Here is a 14,574-nt window from a genome sequence, read left to right as displayed (position 1 = left end):
GTGACAGACACAAAATAATGTACAACTGAAATCTCACATTGATGTAAACTATTATGAACTCAATGAAAAATAAAAATAAATAAGTAAAAAGCAGCATATTGTAACAATGTAGAAGCAGATAAGAAACTCCAGTTTTCTATTAAGCCAGACATTAAAGAGATTTGCAAAAATGTAAACAGTGCCATTCTTCCTACTAAATCTTTTTCATTTTAGAAGTCTTAGTTGTTTTTCAGACATATTTATTATTAATGTTATGATATAATCAGTTTATTTTTATTTTTAAATGAGTTAATATTTTAAATATTTATTAGTTTTAATTTCTATCATCATAATCTATAGAGACATATCTCACATAAACAAAAGCTCTTTGCAGCCCTTAGTAATTTTTAAGAGTGCAAGGAAGTCCTGGAAACTAAAAACTTCTAGAACCTCTGCACTAGAGGAATGCCTACGTGGGTGCACCAGGAGACGTATATAGTAAGAATATTCATAGCAGCGGTATTCATAATGGCCTAAAATTGGAAACATTGTAAAAATTCAACAAGAGAATGGATAAATAAATAGGAGGATATCTTAAATCTGATAGAGGACCAAAAAATGATAAACTAGAACTACTTGCAACAACATGTATAAGTCTTAAACATAAATATTCAAATGAAAGAAGTCAGATTCAAAGTAATACATATTGCACGATTTCATTTATATAGTGTTCACAACTTGGCATAATAAACTCAGTATTTAGGAATGCAGACTTAGGTAGTTAAAATGTACTGACTGTCTGATAAAGTCAAAATAACTGTTACCCTTAGAGGGAAGGTAAAAGATTATATTGGGAGAAGGTACTGGCAGTGTTTTATTTCTTGACCTAGGTGGTGATTACATATTTTTATTTATATTAATTTTTATTTATATTAATCAAGTTTTTAATATATGTTTATGTTTTATGCACATTTCTATATGATTGTTATATTTCACATTAAAAATGTTTTGTAACAAATAATCAGTTATAAAATTTCTATAAATTTTTCAGGTATAAAATTTGCATAAAAATAATTTCTTCAACCTCCTTTTAAAAATGTAACTAAGCAGAGTATTCCTGATAGTACAGTTTTGTTCAAAGCATAGTGTTATTTGGGTCCGTATTTATCAAGATACGTTCTATCTTTAATCTCTCGATTGATCTGTTGATTTGTCTTTTTTTTAACTGTTTTATACATTCTCATCTACAAAAATTTGGACTTGAAACCTTATTATAAGATAAAAATTATGATAAATATTGTTCTCTTAATACTGTGCAAACATAAATTATGTCTCATTTGTTTGAATTTTTTTATTTGATACAGATAGTCGTACAGGCACTGCAGTGTTCCCATTACTCGATTCTTTGGCAGTTGGTGAAAATTACTGATGGTTCTCCTTCCAAAGTAAGTAAGAGTTTCTGTAGGCAGAAGAGTTATTACTAAAATAAAATAACCTTGCTTAACTCATTATTTAACAATTTATTGTTATCAGTTAGAATAAATTATAATTTTTAATAAAAGATATGATAATTATTGTTATCAGTTCCTGCTTTGTCCTATAAGTAAGTATATTTTACCTCTTTGGAAGATAACCAGTCTTTAAGCCATAGACACATAATCGTATATATACAAAGTTAAAATTCTTATAAGAAATAGCTGTAGTAGAAACCACAAGACCTCTGATGGGTGACATGCTATAAAAAAAAGGATAATATTGAAAGATAATAGATGTAGCTCTCGGTTCTGGCATTATGATGTCTTGGGGCCCAAAGTAAACAACACTCTTGTTAAAAACAACTTAAATTGTTTTTTAAAAAATTTTTAATCTATCCATGACCGTGCAAAACCAAGAAGAAAATATAAACGAGAGATTAAGTGAAACTAGGATTCAAAAGAGTCAAGCAGAGCACTGAAGCCTACTTAACCTTGAAGATCGTTTCTAATCTAGGCAAATCCCAAGACTCTTCCAAGGTAGAATGTCTAATAGGTAGCACATCTCCCCAGTAAAGCTGGGATTGTAGAGAGCTACTCCCAGCACAAGGGTAAATTAGGAATAAATCCACACCAGCTCTGTTCATGGGAGAATATAAGGAAAACAGGCTGTCTTAAAATTTGTCACTGATTAAAGGGGAGAAAATAGGTCTCCCATGAAAGTTTATAACCATGAGCTGGCTGTCAGATAGGTTTCCAGCCTAAGTTCATGCTACTTCAAGGTCCATTAAAAAAAAAAATTGAGATTTTGATTTAAATGTTGTGTAGTGATGGTATCTCCAAGCACCTAATAGAATCAAATATAAATTCCTTCTGAACGAATTTGCCTCAAAGAATTTTCCACAAGTAAAATTTAAGGAAAAATGAGATTATAGTAAAAAAAAACACTCAACTGAAAAGGAAACAAGAAACCATGAATAAACCATGAAGAGAATCAGACCAAAAACATAGTTTATAAATTGAAATTATCTGACACAAATATAAAATAAATATTTCAACTGTTTCATGAAATGAGAGACTTGAACATATGATTAAAGAGCAAACACTTGATAAAGAACCAAATAAATTGGATTGTAATTAGTCTTTGGGTGGTGAACATGATGTAATCTACACAAAAATCAAAATATAATTATATATACCTGGAATTTATATAATGTTATGAACCAATGTTATTGCAATAAGAAAGGAAAAAAAGAACCAAGTAAAAATATGAGGGGCCAGCCCAGTGACGTAGTGGTGAGGTTTGTGCGCTCTGCTTTGTCAGCCTGGGGTATGCGGGTTTGGATCCTGGGGGCAGACCTAGCAGCACTCATAAAGCCTTGCTGTGGCGGCATCCCACATAAAATAGAGGAAAATTGGCACAGATATTAGCTCAGCAACAACCTTCCTCAAGTAAAAAAGGAAAGAAAGAAAATTATGATGTTTACATATCCTCGTCTTAACAAAACAGAAGGTGTTTACCAGTGAAGAAGGTTAATAATACATTTCCACATAGAACCAACAGCTTGATATGGAGCATTCTTTTCTCAAGAGAAAGGATTTTTTTCTTTTTGTCCTTTTGATTAGTAATTTGAGGATTTCTCTGCCATTGGAAAGTAATTGGGGTTTTTGATTGTTTTAAATTAGAAAGATGGTAGTGTATTGGTTAGCCACCGTTTTTTTTTTATTTTATTGACAATTTCAGTCTTGAAAAGCAAAAATCAAAGTTAACCTTCTTTTATTAGTAACAAAAGCTACTTTAAAACAGCATTATGTTGTCATATTTTTCGAAATATTTTTAATATGGTAAAATTAAAGGAGATTGAATATATGTAAGTTAAAATTTGATAGCAAGAGTTTATATGTTACACACAATTACTTTTATTCTGATTTTTTTCAAACGGTTGATTTTTGTTTTCCATTTTTTTCAACTGTGATAATTTTGGTTAACTGAATTATTTGTATTTTGGCTGAATGTTGATAATTGCATTTTAGCAAATTTGGAATATATATTTGCCTAAATATTTAGAATAATTAATGGTTAATTTCCCCATCACGTTTAATTTAAATTTTGTTCTTATGCAACCATATTCTGTAATTGGAGTGAGAATCTCTCTTCTTGAACCCACTTCTTTGAACATTTTTTATTTTTTTCATTCTATTTTAATTCTCTTACAGCAGATTTTGAGATTCTTGGCCTTTCTGTTTAATTTTGAACTGACATATTCTCCAAATAAAAGATAACTTCATTTTTGTCATTAATCATAATACAGACTTTGTAATGGTCATTGCCACAGTGGCAGTGCAGATTTTGTGGCCAGCACTGATTTTTCTTTATGCCAGAAAGAACACTGCAGAATCTTAGGTGCTTTATTGTTGTTGATTTCTATTTATAGTTTTTTGTGCATTTATATCATATGTGAAATTCTCATTATTTAGCTTTCTCTTATCTCTTCTCACATTGAAGGTGTTGGTAATTTTCTTATCCAAAGTACATTCAGTAATCATTGTATATCATTTATGTCTATAGTTTAAAAGTGGTCCTCTGAGTGATAATTTTTAAAAAGCATGAATCTTCAAGACGTGCACACTTTAAAACTTAATCTTTCATTTCTAATAATAATAATTACTCCTTTTAAAACAATTACTTTAATGACTCATATATAATAATTACCAGATCAAGAATTGCCAAACTTTCTAATCTCCTATATGATGTAGTATATTTTTGAAAATTTAAGAGCCACATACATAAACTTTATATACAAATGATCTATGTTAAGATCCCACTTAATAAGATAATCAACTTTCTAACTATAGTTCCAGCCACATCAATGATTAACTTGTATAAATAACCTTGAGGTAAGTCACTAAAATAATTTTAAAGCAGATGATTTATGTTAAAGCATTTTATCAGTTGTAAAGTACTTTCCAGATAGTAACAACAGTTAAAAAATCACTTATCCGTAACTCAGGTTACTTATTTATAAAATTGAAAATTGGGTTGGGCCAATTTTTTCCAGCTCTAAAATTCTGCAATCTCTGGTAAGGTTAATAACTGCTGTACCGAAGATGTCTGGATAGATATACAGGAATCTTAACAGTGGTTACCTCTGGGAAACAGAGATTCTTTGGGGCAGGCATAGGAAGGAGAGAAATTTACCTTTCTCTTTACACTTTTTAATACTGTTTGAGGGATTGTTTTTGTTGTTAATGATATTTAATAGTGATAAGAATTTTATCACAAAAATTAATTTTTAAAAACTACTAGTGCAAAAACATCTTGATTCCTCATTCTAATCTTAGGTTTGGGGTTATATATAACTCACAGAGTTGTTGAGCTTGAATGAATACTAAAAAATGCTTAGTGTGTTCTATATCTTACTTGCTGTAGCAGTATTATTCTGATGTTTATAAATGTATATTAGAGCTATAAGGGAATTTGGAAATGATTTGACGAAAACTGTTCATTTTAGGTAAGGCCTAGAAAGGGACGTTGTTGTTGTTGTTATTATTACCTTGTTGATTTCTCTTACATCTTATAAATCACTTGAATATAAATGCTCTAATTTAATTGTCTTCTAATAATCCTATAAAGTGGATATTGTCATAATCCGGTTTTACAGATAAGGAACCTGATACAAAAATTGGGACTTGCCTACGATCACAGACTTAAAGCACAAGTCTTTTGAATCCCAATCTCGTGGTCTCTCTTTTGCCACTCTTTAAATTCTTGTATTATTAAGCTTTTTTTTTGGTGAGGAAGATTGGCCCTGAGCTAGCATCTATTTCCAATCTTCCTCTTTTTGCTTGAGGAAGATTGGCCCTGAGCTAACATATGTGACAGTCTTCCTCTATTTTGTATGTGGGATACCACCACAGTGTGGCTTGATGAGCGTTGTGTGGGTATGTGCCTGGGATCTGAATCTATGAACCCCTGGGCACCGAAGCAAGTGTGGAAACTTAACCAGTATGCCACGGGGCTGGCCCCTTATTAAGCTTTTAATACAACTGTTTCTAGAGAGTTTTGTGGGTATTTGAGGTTTTTTTAAATGAATTTTCTAAGGGCACATTGGTTGACTTTTCACTGAACACAAACCAGCAGTGTCTGTTAATCAGTTGGATAGTGAAAAGTTATGTCACATAGCCAGTTTTCTTTCATTGTTCTGTATCCCACAAACTATTTAAATGGGAAGTTACTGTGATTTTAACTGGTTCAGTTTGTAATGCCAATGGGTTACAGTTCAAGTATGGAAAAGACTTTGGTAATGATGCACCAAAAACTCTCTATCCATTTTTTTTCCTTTTAATTTGTTTCCTGAAATTTAAATGTAATTCGGTAGACCCTTGAGGTCTATATGTTTAACTCTTGTAATGTTGATCATTTAGAGACAATTGGAAAGTCTTATTACATGAGTTACTTTTGGGTTTTTGTTGAATAATTACGATGTTAATGTGGAATGAGCCATTTAGCTAGTGAGGGAGCTAGCCAGCCGACCACTGTTTGTTTTTCTCTACTCGTTACATTTATAAAAACTCATTTAAATCTCCGAAGAGGACACTTAGATTTTTAATTAATAAATTATACTTACTAGTTTTTGGTGTAAAATGTAAGGTAGAATGGTTTTCATAAACTTGGGCTCTCTTACTTGAGTGTGTGTTCATTGTAAAAAAATAAAATAAAATTTCCAAATTTTAGTAGATAACCACTGTTAATATTTTAGTGTATTTTCTTGTAGAAGTTTTTCTTACGTAGTTTTCAGTCTTATTGAGATCATAATGTATTTACAAGTTTTTGTCTCTTCAATTAACATAACATTTTCTTCAGTTATTAAAAATGTTTATAGATAATATTTTTAATGTAGTCCATCATGTAGCTAAACCATAATTTATTTTGCCACTCTCCTTTCTTAGATATTTAGGTCGTTCAAACATTTTACTAATAAAATTAATGCTGTGATGGGCATTCTGGTGCTAAAGCTTATTTGTGATTTACAGTGTTTCATCTGTATTGTATTCTTAGAAATGGAATTTCTGGGTCAAAGATTGTACATACTTTCAAAACTTGATGCATATTGCCAAATGGCTTTTTAGAGAATACTTTCTAAAATTTATTTTTCTTTATTGTCATGAACACTGTCATTCAGGAGATTATGAATGGTAGTTATATTTCAACTTTAAATTCAAGTTAAAATTTAACTCAATGGTAAACACTATTTTATAAAATGAAGTATATGAGAAGACTATCTCAAGAACAGGATTAGATCTTTATTTGAAATGGAAGTGCACTGGGTTTCACCAATGGGTATTTCCTCTGTTCCCCTAATTTCCAGAGTTGAAGCTCTTTGGCAGTCTCACAGGTCATGCTCAGTATAACTTTGCTCCGGTGCCCCCTAGTGCTGGTCCTGTAGAAGCAGCCTTCAGTTTCTCTTCTCTGTAGCAGAAAACATCCTTCTTCCTTCAGCTCCTTCTGGACATATACAAAGACATTTAAAGAGCCAGGTAAATAAGAGTTAGGGCTAAAATAATGCCCCTATTGCCTTTTTTGGCTTTGGGGATCTAGAATTTATCCTCAATTTTTTTTCTCCTGGGAGGAGCTGTCCTATTCTCTGTAGTCTTAAATTTGTAGTGCTCTCTGCCTTACCCTGCATGTTCCTATTCTAGACAGCACTAGGGAGGGTGTGGGGCAAACATCCCTGCCTTCTGGACCCTGGCCCTATTCCTAATCCTTTAAATTAAAGTCAGCATTCCTCAGGTAGCTACAAGTCAAATTATTATTGAGATGTTTAGATGTAAAATTTGTTCCTCCAATACCCTCTTGACTGAAGGTTCTCCTCTGCAAATTCCAACCTGTTTACCTCCAAACAGACTGGAGAAGGGAGGAGTTAGGGTGTAGGTGGGACTGGTGTTGGCCAAGCCCCATGAGGAGATACCTTTAACCTTGCTATTCTTCGTACAAACATACATTCCTAGAAATAGGCTCAAATGTATAAAAATCTACAGACTGCTTACTGTACCTCTTCCTTTCCTCTTCTCTTCCAACCCTTTTAGAATAGTGATGAATAAGGAGAGAGCTTAGTCAGCTCCTTGCCCCAAATTCCTGTAATAACAAAATACAGGTAGCACCTCTCCATCTGCAAAGTTAATTGGTCTCAGGAGGAAGGGAGTGAAACCGAGAGTGGGAAATAATAGCTCTCCCTCTAGGAACAAATTTTTAATAGTTTATAACCATTTTACTTCATTCTTTTCTTCTAGAATGTTTTCCCCCAACCTTTTATTTCTTGAGAATTCTATCCTCAATAACTAGTTAGTTTTAAGCCATTCCTTTTGATTGTTTCTTGACTTCAGAGTCATTCTTTGATAGTTGTACTCCTGTTAATATTATGTCCTATCTCAATGCCTGAATGGTGGGTCTGGGATAGTTAAGGGAGAAAGATCCAGGTCTTGTTTTATATCCCTTTCTTGTTCAGCTCTTAGAATATTCTTTTTTTAAAAAAACATCTGGAATACAGAAGTAGATGGTTGTTTATACCAAATTCTGAACTTCTCCAAAATTTTATCCAACTCCAGCATTCTAAAATCCTTTGGAGAGCCAGCCCTGATGGCCTAGTGGTTAAAGTTTGGTGTGCTCCACTTCTGTGGCTAGGGTTCAGTTCCCAGGTGAGGAGCCACACCACTTGTCTGTCAGTAGCCATGTTGTGGCAGCAGCTCAAATAAAACTAGAAGGACTTACAACTAGAATGTACAGCTACGTACTGGGGCTTTGGGAAGGGAAAAAAAAAATCCTTTGGAAACCAGAAGTAAATATGTTCAACTTAGAAAAGAACTTGAATTATCATTCCACCATTCCATTAAGAAGGCCATGCAGTGTTTGCAACCCTATTCCTGGGCCTCCAGTTTTGGAGCTTGATTTCTGATAGGGAATACCTTCCTACTATTCGAAGGACAGCAAAGGCTTCCTCAGCTTCACTAACCTGTCCAGTTGAATGCTGTTTTTACTTACACAGGGACAGTGGTCTTTAAAGCACCTAATTTAAAAATACTCCAACTCCTTAAGTTATTTAGTACCTCATTACCTAAGTAATGAGCCAGAACTGAGAAGATTTATTCTAAATAACAATTATTATAATGTAAAAATGTTTTAACTGAGTTTATCAGAGGCCTAAATAATAAGATTATTTAAACAAACAAAACACTTCTCACTTTCTAGTACAGAGATTGAAGATTTTCTCCACCAAAATTAATGATAAAAGATGTTTCCTTTCATGTCATTTATTTGAGTAGAAAGGAAATAGGTATCTTATCCTTCTTAATATCCCCTGAGTGATATAGGAATGCGTTTTTCCTTCCTACGGTAGGTTTTTTATTTGAAAAATGTTTTTTTCAGTGGCCATTCTATAATTGCTAGGTGTTTGTTAGGTGACTTCTTGTTGCTGACCCAATTTGTATAAATAAGAAGCTCCAGTTTATAAATGGGGTATATTTCCATCATTTTTTGTGTTGGAACATGGGCTTTGGAGTTAAATCCAAGTTCACATTTTAGGTCCATTTCTCACCACCTGTGACAAAGATAAGCAAATTTCAGTTTCCTAAAGTGTGATATTCACTGCTGGATACGGTTGTTGGGAAGATTAAATTGAAAGAAGTGTTTCAGGGGCTGGCCCAGTGGTGCAGCGGTTAAGTTCACACATTCGCTTCTCGGCAGCCCGAGGTTCGCCGGTTCGGATCCCAGGTGTGGACATGGCACCATTTGGCAAAAGCCAATATGGTAGGTGTCCCACATATAAAGCAGAGGAAGATGGGCATGGATGTTAGCTCAGGGCCAGTCTTCCCCAGCAAAAAGGGGAGGATTGGCAGTAGTTAGCTCAGGGCGAATCTTCCTCAAAAAAATAAAATAAAATAAAGAAAGAAGTGTTTCAGTAAACAATAACTGTTTTGATGGCATTAAATTGCAGTCCTGTTCTGTGCTTTCCTAATCTTCTGCCCTGCCAAAAGCAAGAATTGATACTAAATGAACTGTTATTTAAGGCTATGGGAGTATGTAAACATGCTCAGTACCTAGTGTAGGTTTGGGATACAGCCTGGTAGATTTTGTCCTCCATCTATATTTTGGAATAATTGGGGAATTCACATCTCTCACCTTGGTCCTAATAGTCACTCTTTTTCCCCTGTCCCTCTGACTCCTCCTCCTTTAGCTTCCTTCATCTTTGTACACTACAGGAAAGAGAAATCAGAAGATGTTTTGGAACTACAGTAGGCAGCGTAAGGGTGCCTGGATCATAAGTGAATTAGCCTTTGAGGCAATGGCAGGAGTCAGCAGGTGGGGATTCAAATCGCCATGAACAGCAACAACACTGAAAATTAGGTATTACATCTGGGGTTTAAATATCCAATAGTTATTTTATTATGTATTCACAGAAGTGGCATACTCCCTCCCTAACCCCCAAAGGAGAAGCTGGGAGCAGATATTCATACAAGAAAGCAATTTCAGAGGTGTGACATAGGGTTTATTTACCCCACCACAACGATGAGGCTTTTTGTCTCTGGCTCACTGATATGTCCCAAGTGAATATATTTAGTACCATCTGTTTATTCCATATTTTAGGATGGATATTGACTTAGTTGAGCTGAAAAATAATTTAATAAGCTTCATTATGTGTTAGTAACTGTTGTAAGTACAGGTGACCATAACATAATTTATGCCTCCAGAGAACTTTATAGCCCAGTACAGGCTGGTCAAACTATAGCCCATGGGCCAAATATGGCCTGACACCTGTTTTTATAAATAAAGTTTTAATAGAACACAGCCATGCTCATTCATTTGTGTACTGTCTAGGGCTGCTTTCATGCTACAATTGTAGAGTTAAGTAGTTGGGACAGGCTATATGACCCACAAAGCCTAAAAGATTTACTGTCCTACCCTTCACGAAAAATGTTTGCCAATTCCTGCCTGCTCTGGTAGGGTAACCCCTTGGTTTTGTTTACTAGACTTTGTCAATAACCCTATTTGCCTATTGTGGGTAGTTAGTTTAGTTTTGTGCCTCTTTTTATCATGAAAATTGACCACTGAATTAACAGACTTTATTTTCATATTGTGAGATCTTTGACCTGGTTTAGGTCCTTGGTAGAAAAAATTAAAGCCAAGATACTATAATTTATATTTCAGTATAATCTTATCATCTAACCCCCAGAAATTCCTTTCTATAGCTACTTTAGGAAAAAGTACCCTTGTTGCCAAGCTCCTTTCTGAAAATAAGAGAAAATGTTGGTTTCATGTAGGAAAAAACATTTGAAACGAAGTACCATATACTTAATCCATATGTAGTTTATGTGGACTAAGAGAGAGGAGTACTCTTCCATTCACTCTTATCTTCAGTTCTCACCCCTGTAATTCAAGTACTCTGGCCAGAAAGGTAATTTATTTAAGTAAAATTCCATTATGTTCAAAGTGGGAGGTACTCCCTGAATATTCTGGTTTCTTAAAATTGCAGTCTGATAATCAGCATATCTTGTTCTTGGATTGTTCTTTTTCAACATCTGTTGGATTGACTGGCTTTTCTGTTTGTGTATAAATATATTTGAGTAATCTGAGTTTCAAATTTCTTACCTCTTTAATGCTCCCTGTTTGTTCAACATGTTAATTTTCTTGTATTATACGAAAAGTCATTGTAGCAAAATGGTTAAGAACACAGACTCTGCAGGCAAACTGCTTTGGTTAATTCACTCCTCCACTTACTAGCTGCGTGTCTTTGGGCCTACATTTAACACCTCTGTGCCTGTTTCTTCATATGTAAAATAGAAGTGATAATAATATCAATACCCATTGCAGTTGTGAGAACTGGTTGACTTAATATGTCAAAAGCTTAGATTAGTCCCTGGTACAGAGTAAGCGCCAGTAAATGTTAATTTTATTATTGAATTCTAGACCCCCAAACAATGAAATACTGCATATAAAATGCTCCTATTCGAGGTAAGTTAAGCATATTGAATTTTTTTCATAATGACTTACAGATATTATAGCAGGAGAGATGAGAAGGAATTCTCTTCCAGAATATAAGGAATGTAATAAGTTTTCTCAAATTTGAAAACAGTCAATGATTTCTATTTTAAGGAGTTTGAAGTAAATGTACTAATTTTTGCTATTTAGACTAAGCTCTTATTATTTGCCCTATTCATAATCCTTTCATATTTCTTTTTCTTTTCTTATTTTTCTTTTCCTTTTGAATATCATCTATTCTTGTTTTTCAGAGGGCAGTAAAGAACAAAGTCCATTTATGAAACTTATTTGTTATCCCAGTACTGGAGTTTTGAACTGGCAAATCCTGAACCTCTTTTAAAACTTTGATTTAATGTCCTGAAAATTTCTGAAGATACTTACTACCACATGTCCTAGTAATGGTTGCCTGCCTTAACTTGAGTAAAATCACAGTCATGGGAATCATAATTTCAACTATTTAAATCAAATGAAATGTAAGATGCCAGCATAATGAAGTGGAAAATTGTGGAATGAATAAAAGCAGTGTGTTCTGAAGTCCACAAGAACCTAAATTTTATTCCCACCTGTTCAAAAGGATTTACCATATGAGATTAACTAACTCTATTAAATACACAGTATCTGTGCCCATTTTCCTAAACCTGTTGGTATTTATATTTCTCTCAATGGAATCTAACTGATTACAGTTAAATTAACTTTCTTGAGCACTCAGTATTTAGGTTGCATCCAAGTCTAGGCCAGGGCCAGCCCCGGTGGCCTAGTGGTTAAGTTCAGTGCATTCCACCTCAGCAGCCTGGGTTCAGTTCCCAGGCGTGGACCTACACCACTCATCTATCAGTGGCCATGCTATGGTGGCAGCTCACATACAAAAAGAGGAAGATTGATAGCGGATGTTAGCTCAGGACGAATCTTCTTGAGCAAAAAAAGAAAAAATTCTAGGCCGAACTACTGCTAAAGAAGGCCTTTAGCTTCTCTTTCCTTGGTTGTTTCCAATTTCCAGTTTCTTCTTAAAATACTACTACTGATTAGTCATCAGTAGATTGCTTACTTAGTCATCTTGTTAAATTTATAACTCTTCAGGTAACTTCGCAAGTAGTCACTTTACATAAGATACATTTGCTTTATAATTGACCGTTAAAGGAATCTTTTTGCCTCCAACTCCAAAAATATCTGATTCCCTAGACTGCTTCTTTGCACACTAATCAAGAAGTTTAAGGGAATAAAGGAACATTAATACCTCCTAGCATCATTATTTTTTAACTCTGTTTATTGTTTGATAAAATAAACGTTACGCTTTTGCTGCTAGGATTGTGGTATCATCTGTATTATGTATACTTGCGTTCATTCGGTAAATATTTATTAAACACCTGCCATGTGCCAAGCACTATTCTAGGTACTATCAATGGAACAGTGAACATTCATCCTTGAAATATTATGAGGTTTACCAGTTAACACCTCTCTGTTCTCATTTGAGTGCTTAGGGGTTAATTCAGTAGAATATCACAGAATGCCATAGAACCTCAGAGAACACATAGTTCAACCCTCTTGTTTATAGATTTTAAAAATCTGTAATCCTGAAATAAATAATTTCTCTAGGGTCACATGGTTAGGTAGTAGCACGGCTTTCTTTTTGTTTTTCTTTCCGTTAGTCATTCAGCAAACATTCTCAAATCTTTTCTATTAAAAAGGTCAACAAAGACAAGAAAAACTTCCTTCAATCCCAAAAGCCCTCTCTAGTAGCCATCCTGTCTTTCTCTGGCTCTTTACAGTCAAACTTTTTGAAAGAGTTTTCTTCCTTATCTTCCTTTCAATCCAACTTGTCTAACTTCAACCCTTGTAATTCCATTGGAAGTGTTCTACCCAGGGTCACTCACAACTTCATTGCTTTGTCCTTGGGATACTTTGTAATCCTTAGCTTGTCTTTTCTCTCTGGTATTTGTCATTGTTAAATTACTCCATTTTTTGAGGTGTTTTCTGTCCTGTCTTCTGGGATACCATATTCTTCTGGTTTTATTCCTACTTTACAGACCCTTTCTTAGATTTCTTTATAAGCTCTTCTTTTTCATCCATCTTCTAAACGTTCATATTTCCCAGGATACTTTTGTCAGCCTTTTCTACATATTCTCCGTGGACAATCTCATCTACTTCTATCGCTTCTGTTGCCATCTAAATTCTGAGGACCCCCAAATCTCTATTCTTGCTCAGATTTTTTCCCCTGGGCTTTAAACTCATATGTTCAGCTGCCTACTAGACATCTCCAATAGGATATCTTTCAGTGATCTCAGATCATCACCTCTAAAATTGAACTATTACCATAGCATTTATTTCTGGGTTCACTATGTCAGTGACTTATACTATAATCTGTCTAGTATACAACCACCTAGAAGTTTAGGCGTAATCATCAACAGCCCCTGTTCCGATTAGTTCCTAAATTCTATCATTTCTGCTGTTTTAATTTCTCCTCAATCTATTTTCATCTTTACTGCCAACATTTTATTTTCAGGCCCTCATTATAGCTTATTCCTATGGCCTTTGTGAATACATAAGGAAATACAGAATAATGATTAAGAGCATGGACTTTAGAGTCAGATAACCCTAGGTTTCAGTTCTTACTCTATCACTTAGAATGTATGGTGCTCTGAACTTCAGTTTCCTCATTTGTAAAACAGGAATGTTACCACTTAATAGGGTGATTGTGAAATTTAAATTTATGGCCCTTAAAACACAATGTTTGGTACATAATAAGCCTTCAACAGAAGACTGTTGCTACTATTAAGTAGCCTCCTTATTCCATATCATTCTCCATTTCTGCTCAGAATAGGACTCTTTAACACAATTTTAGCACTCTCATGATAAAAATTCTTCTTCAGTAGTTCTTTATTACAGTCAGGATAATCTCCAAATAATTTTAACATGGCATTTTAAATGGTCTTTCATTTAAATGGAAATGGGTTCTGTTTTCCTCTTCAGCTTTTGCCACTCCTCCCTGTTTATGTCCCAACTACAGTAAATTAACAGTCTCTGAAAAGCACCTCTAGGCTTTTGAACATTCTGTGCCCTTTGGAACACCTTTTCCTACAGCTCGATAATTTT

The 14,574-nt window shown here is 34.2% G+C and overlaps 1 protein-coding gene across 2 annotated transcripts in view; it reads left to right on the top strand.

Annotated features, from left to right (window-relative positions):
• STAG1 (stromal antigen 1) overlaps positions 1 to 14,574 on the top strand; it is a 366,619-nt gene that overhangs the window by 310,843 nt on the left and 41,202 nt on the right. For both annotated transcript variants that reach the window (XM_046647396.1, XM_046647405.1), the window contains one exon: positions 1,344 to 1,424. In XM_046647396.1, coding sequence (XP_046503352.1) covers positions 1,344 to 1,424 — 81 coding nt within the window. The remainder of the gene's footprint in view (positions 1 to 1,343; positions 1,425 to 14,574) is intronic.

The sequence above is a fragment of the Equus quagga genome, chromosome 1, assembly GCF_021613505.1.
Source record: "Equus quagga isolate Etosha38 chromosome 1, UCLA_HA_Equagga_1.0, whole genome shotgun sequence".
In the NCBI taxonomy this organism is placed as follows: domain Eukaryota; kingdom Metazoa; phylum Chordata; class Mammalia; order Perissodactyla; family Equidae; genus Equus; species Equus quagga.
Note: the sequence above shows the minus strand (reverse complement) of the source record. Positions and strands in the feature narration are given on the sequence as shown.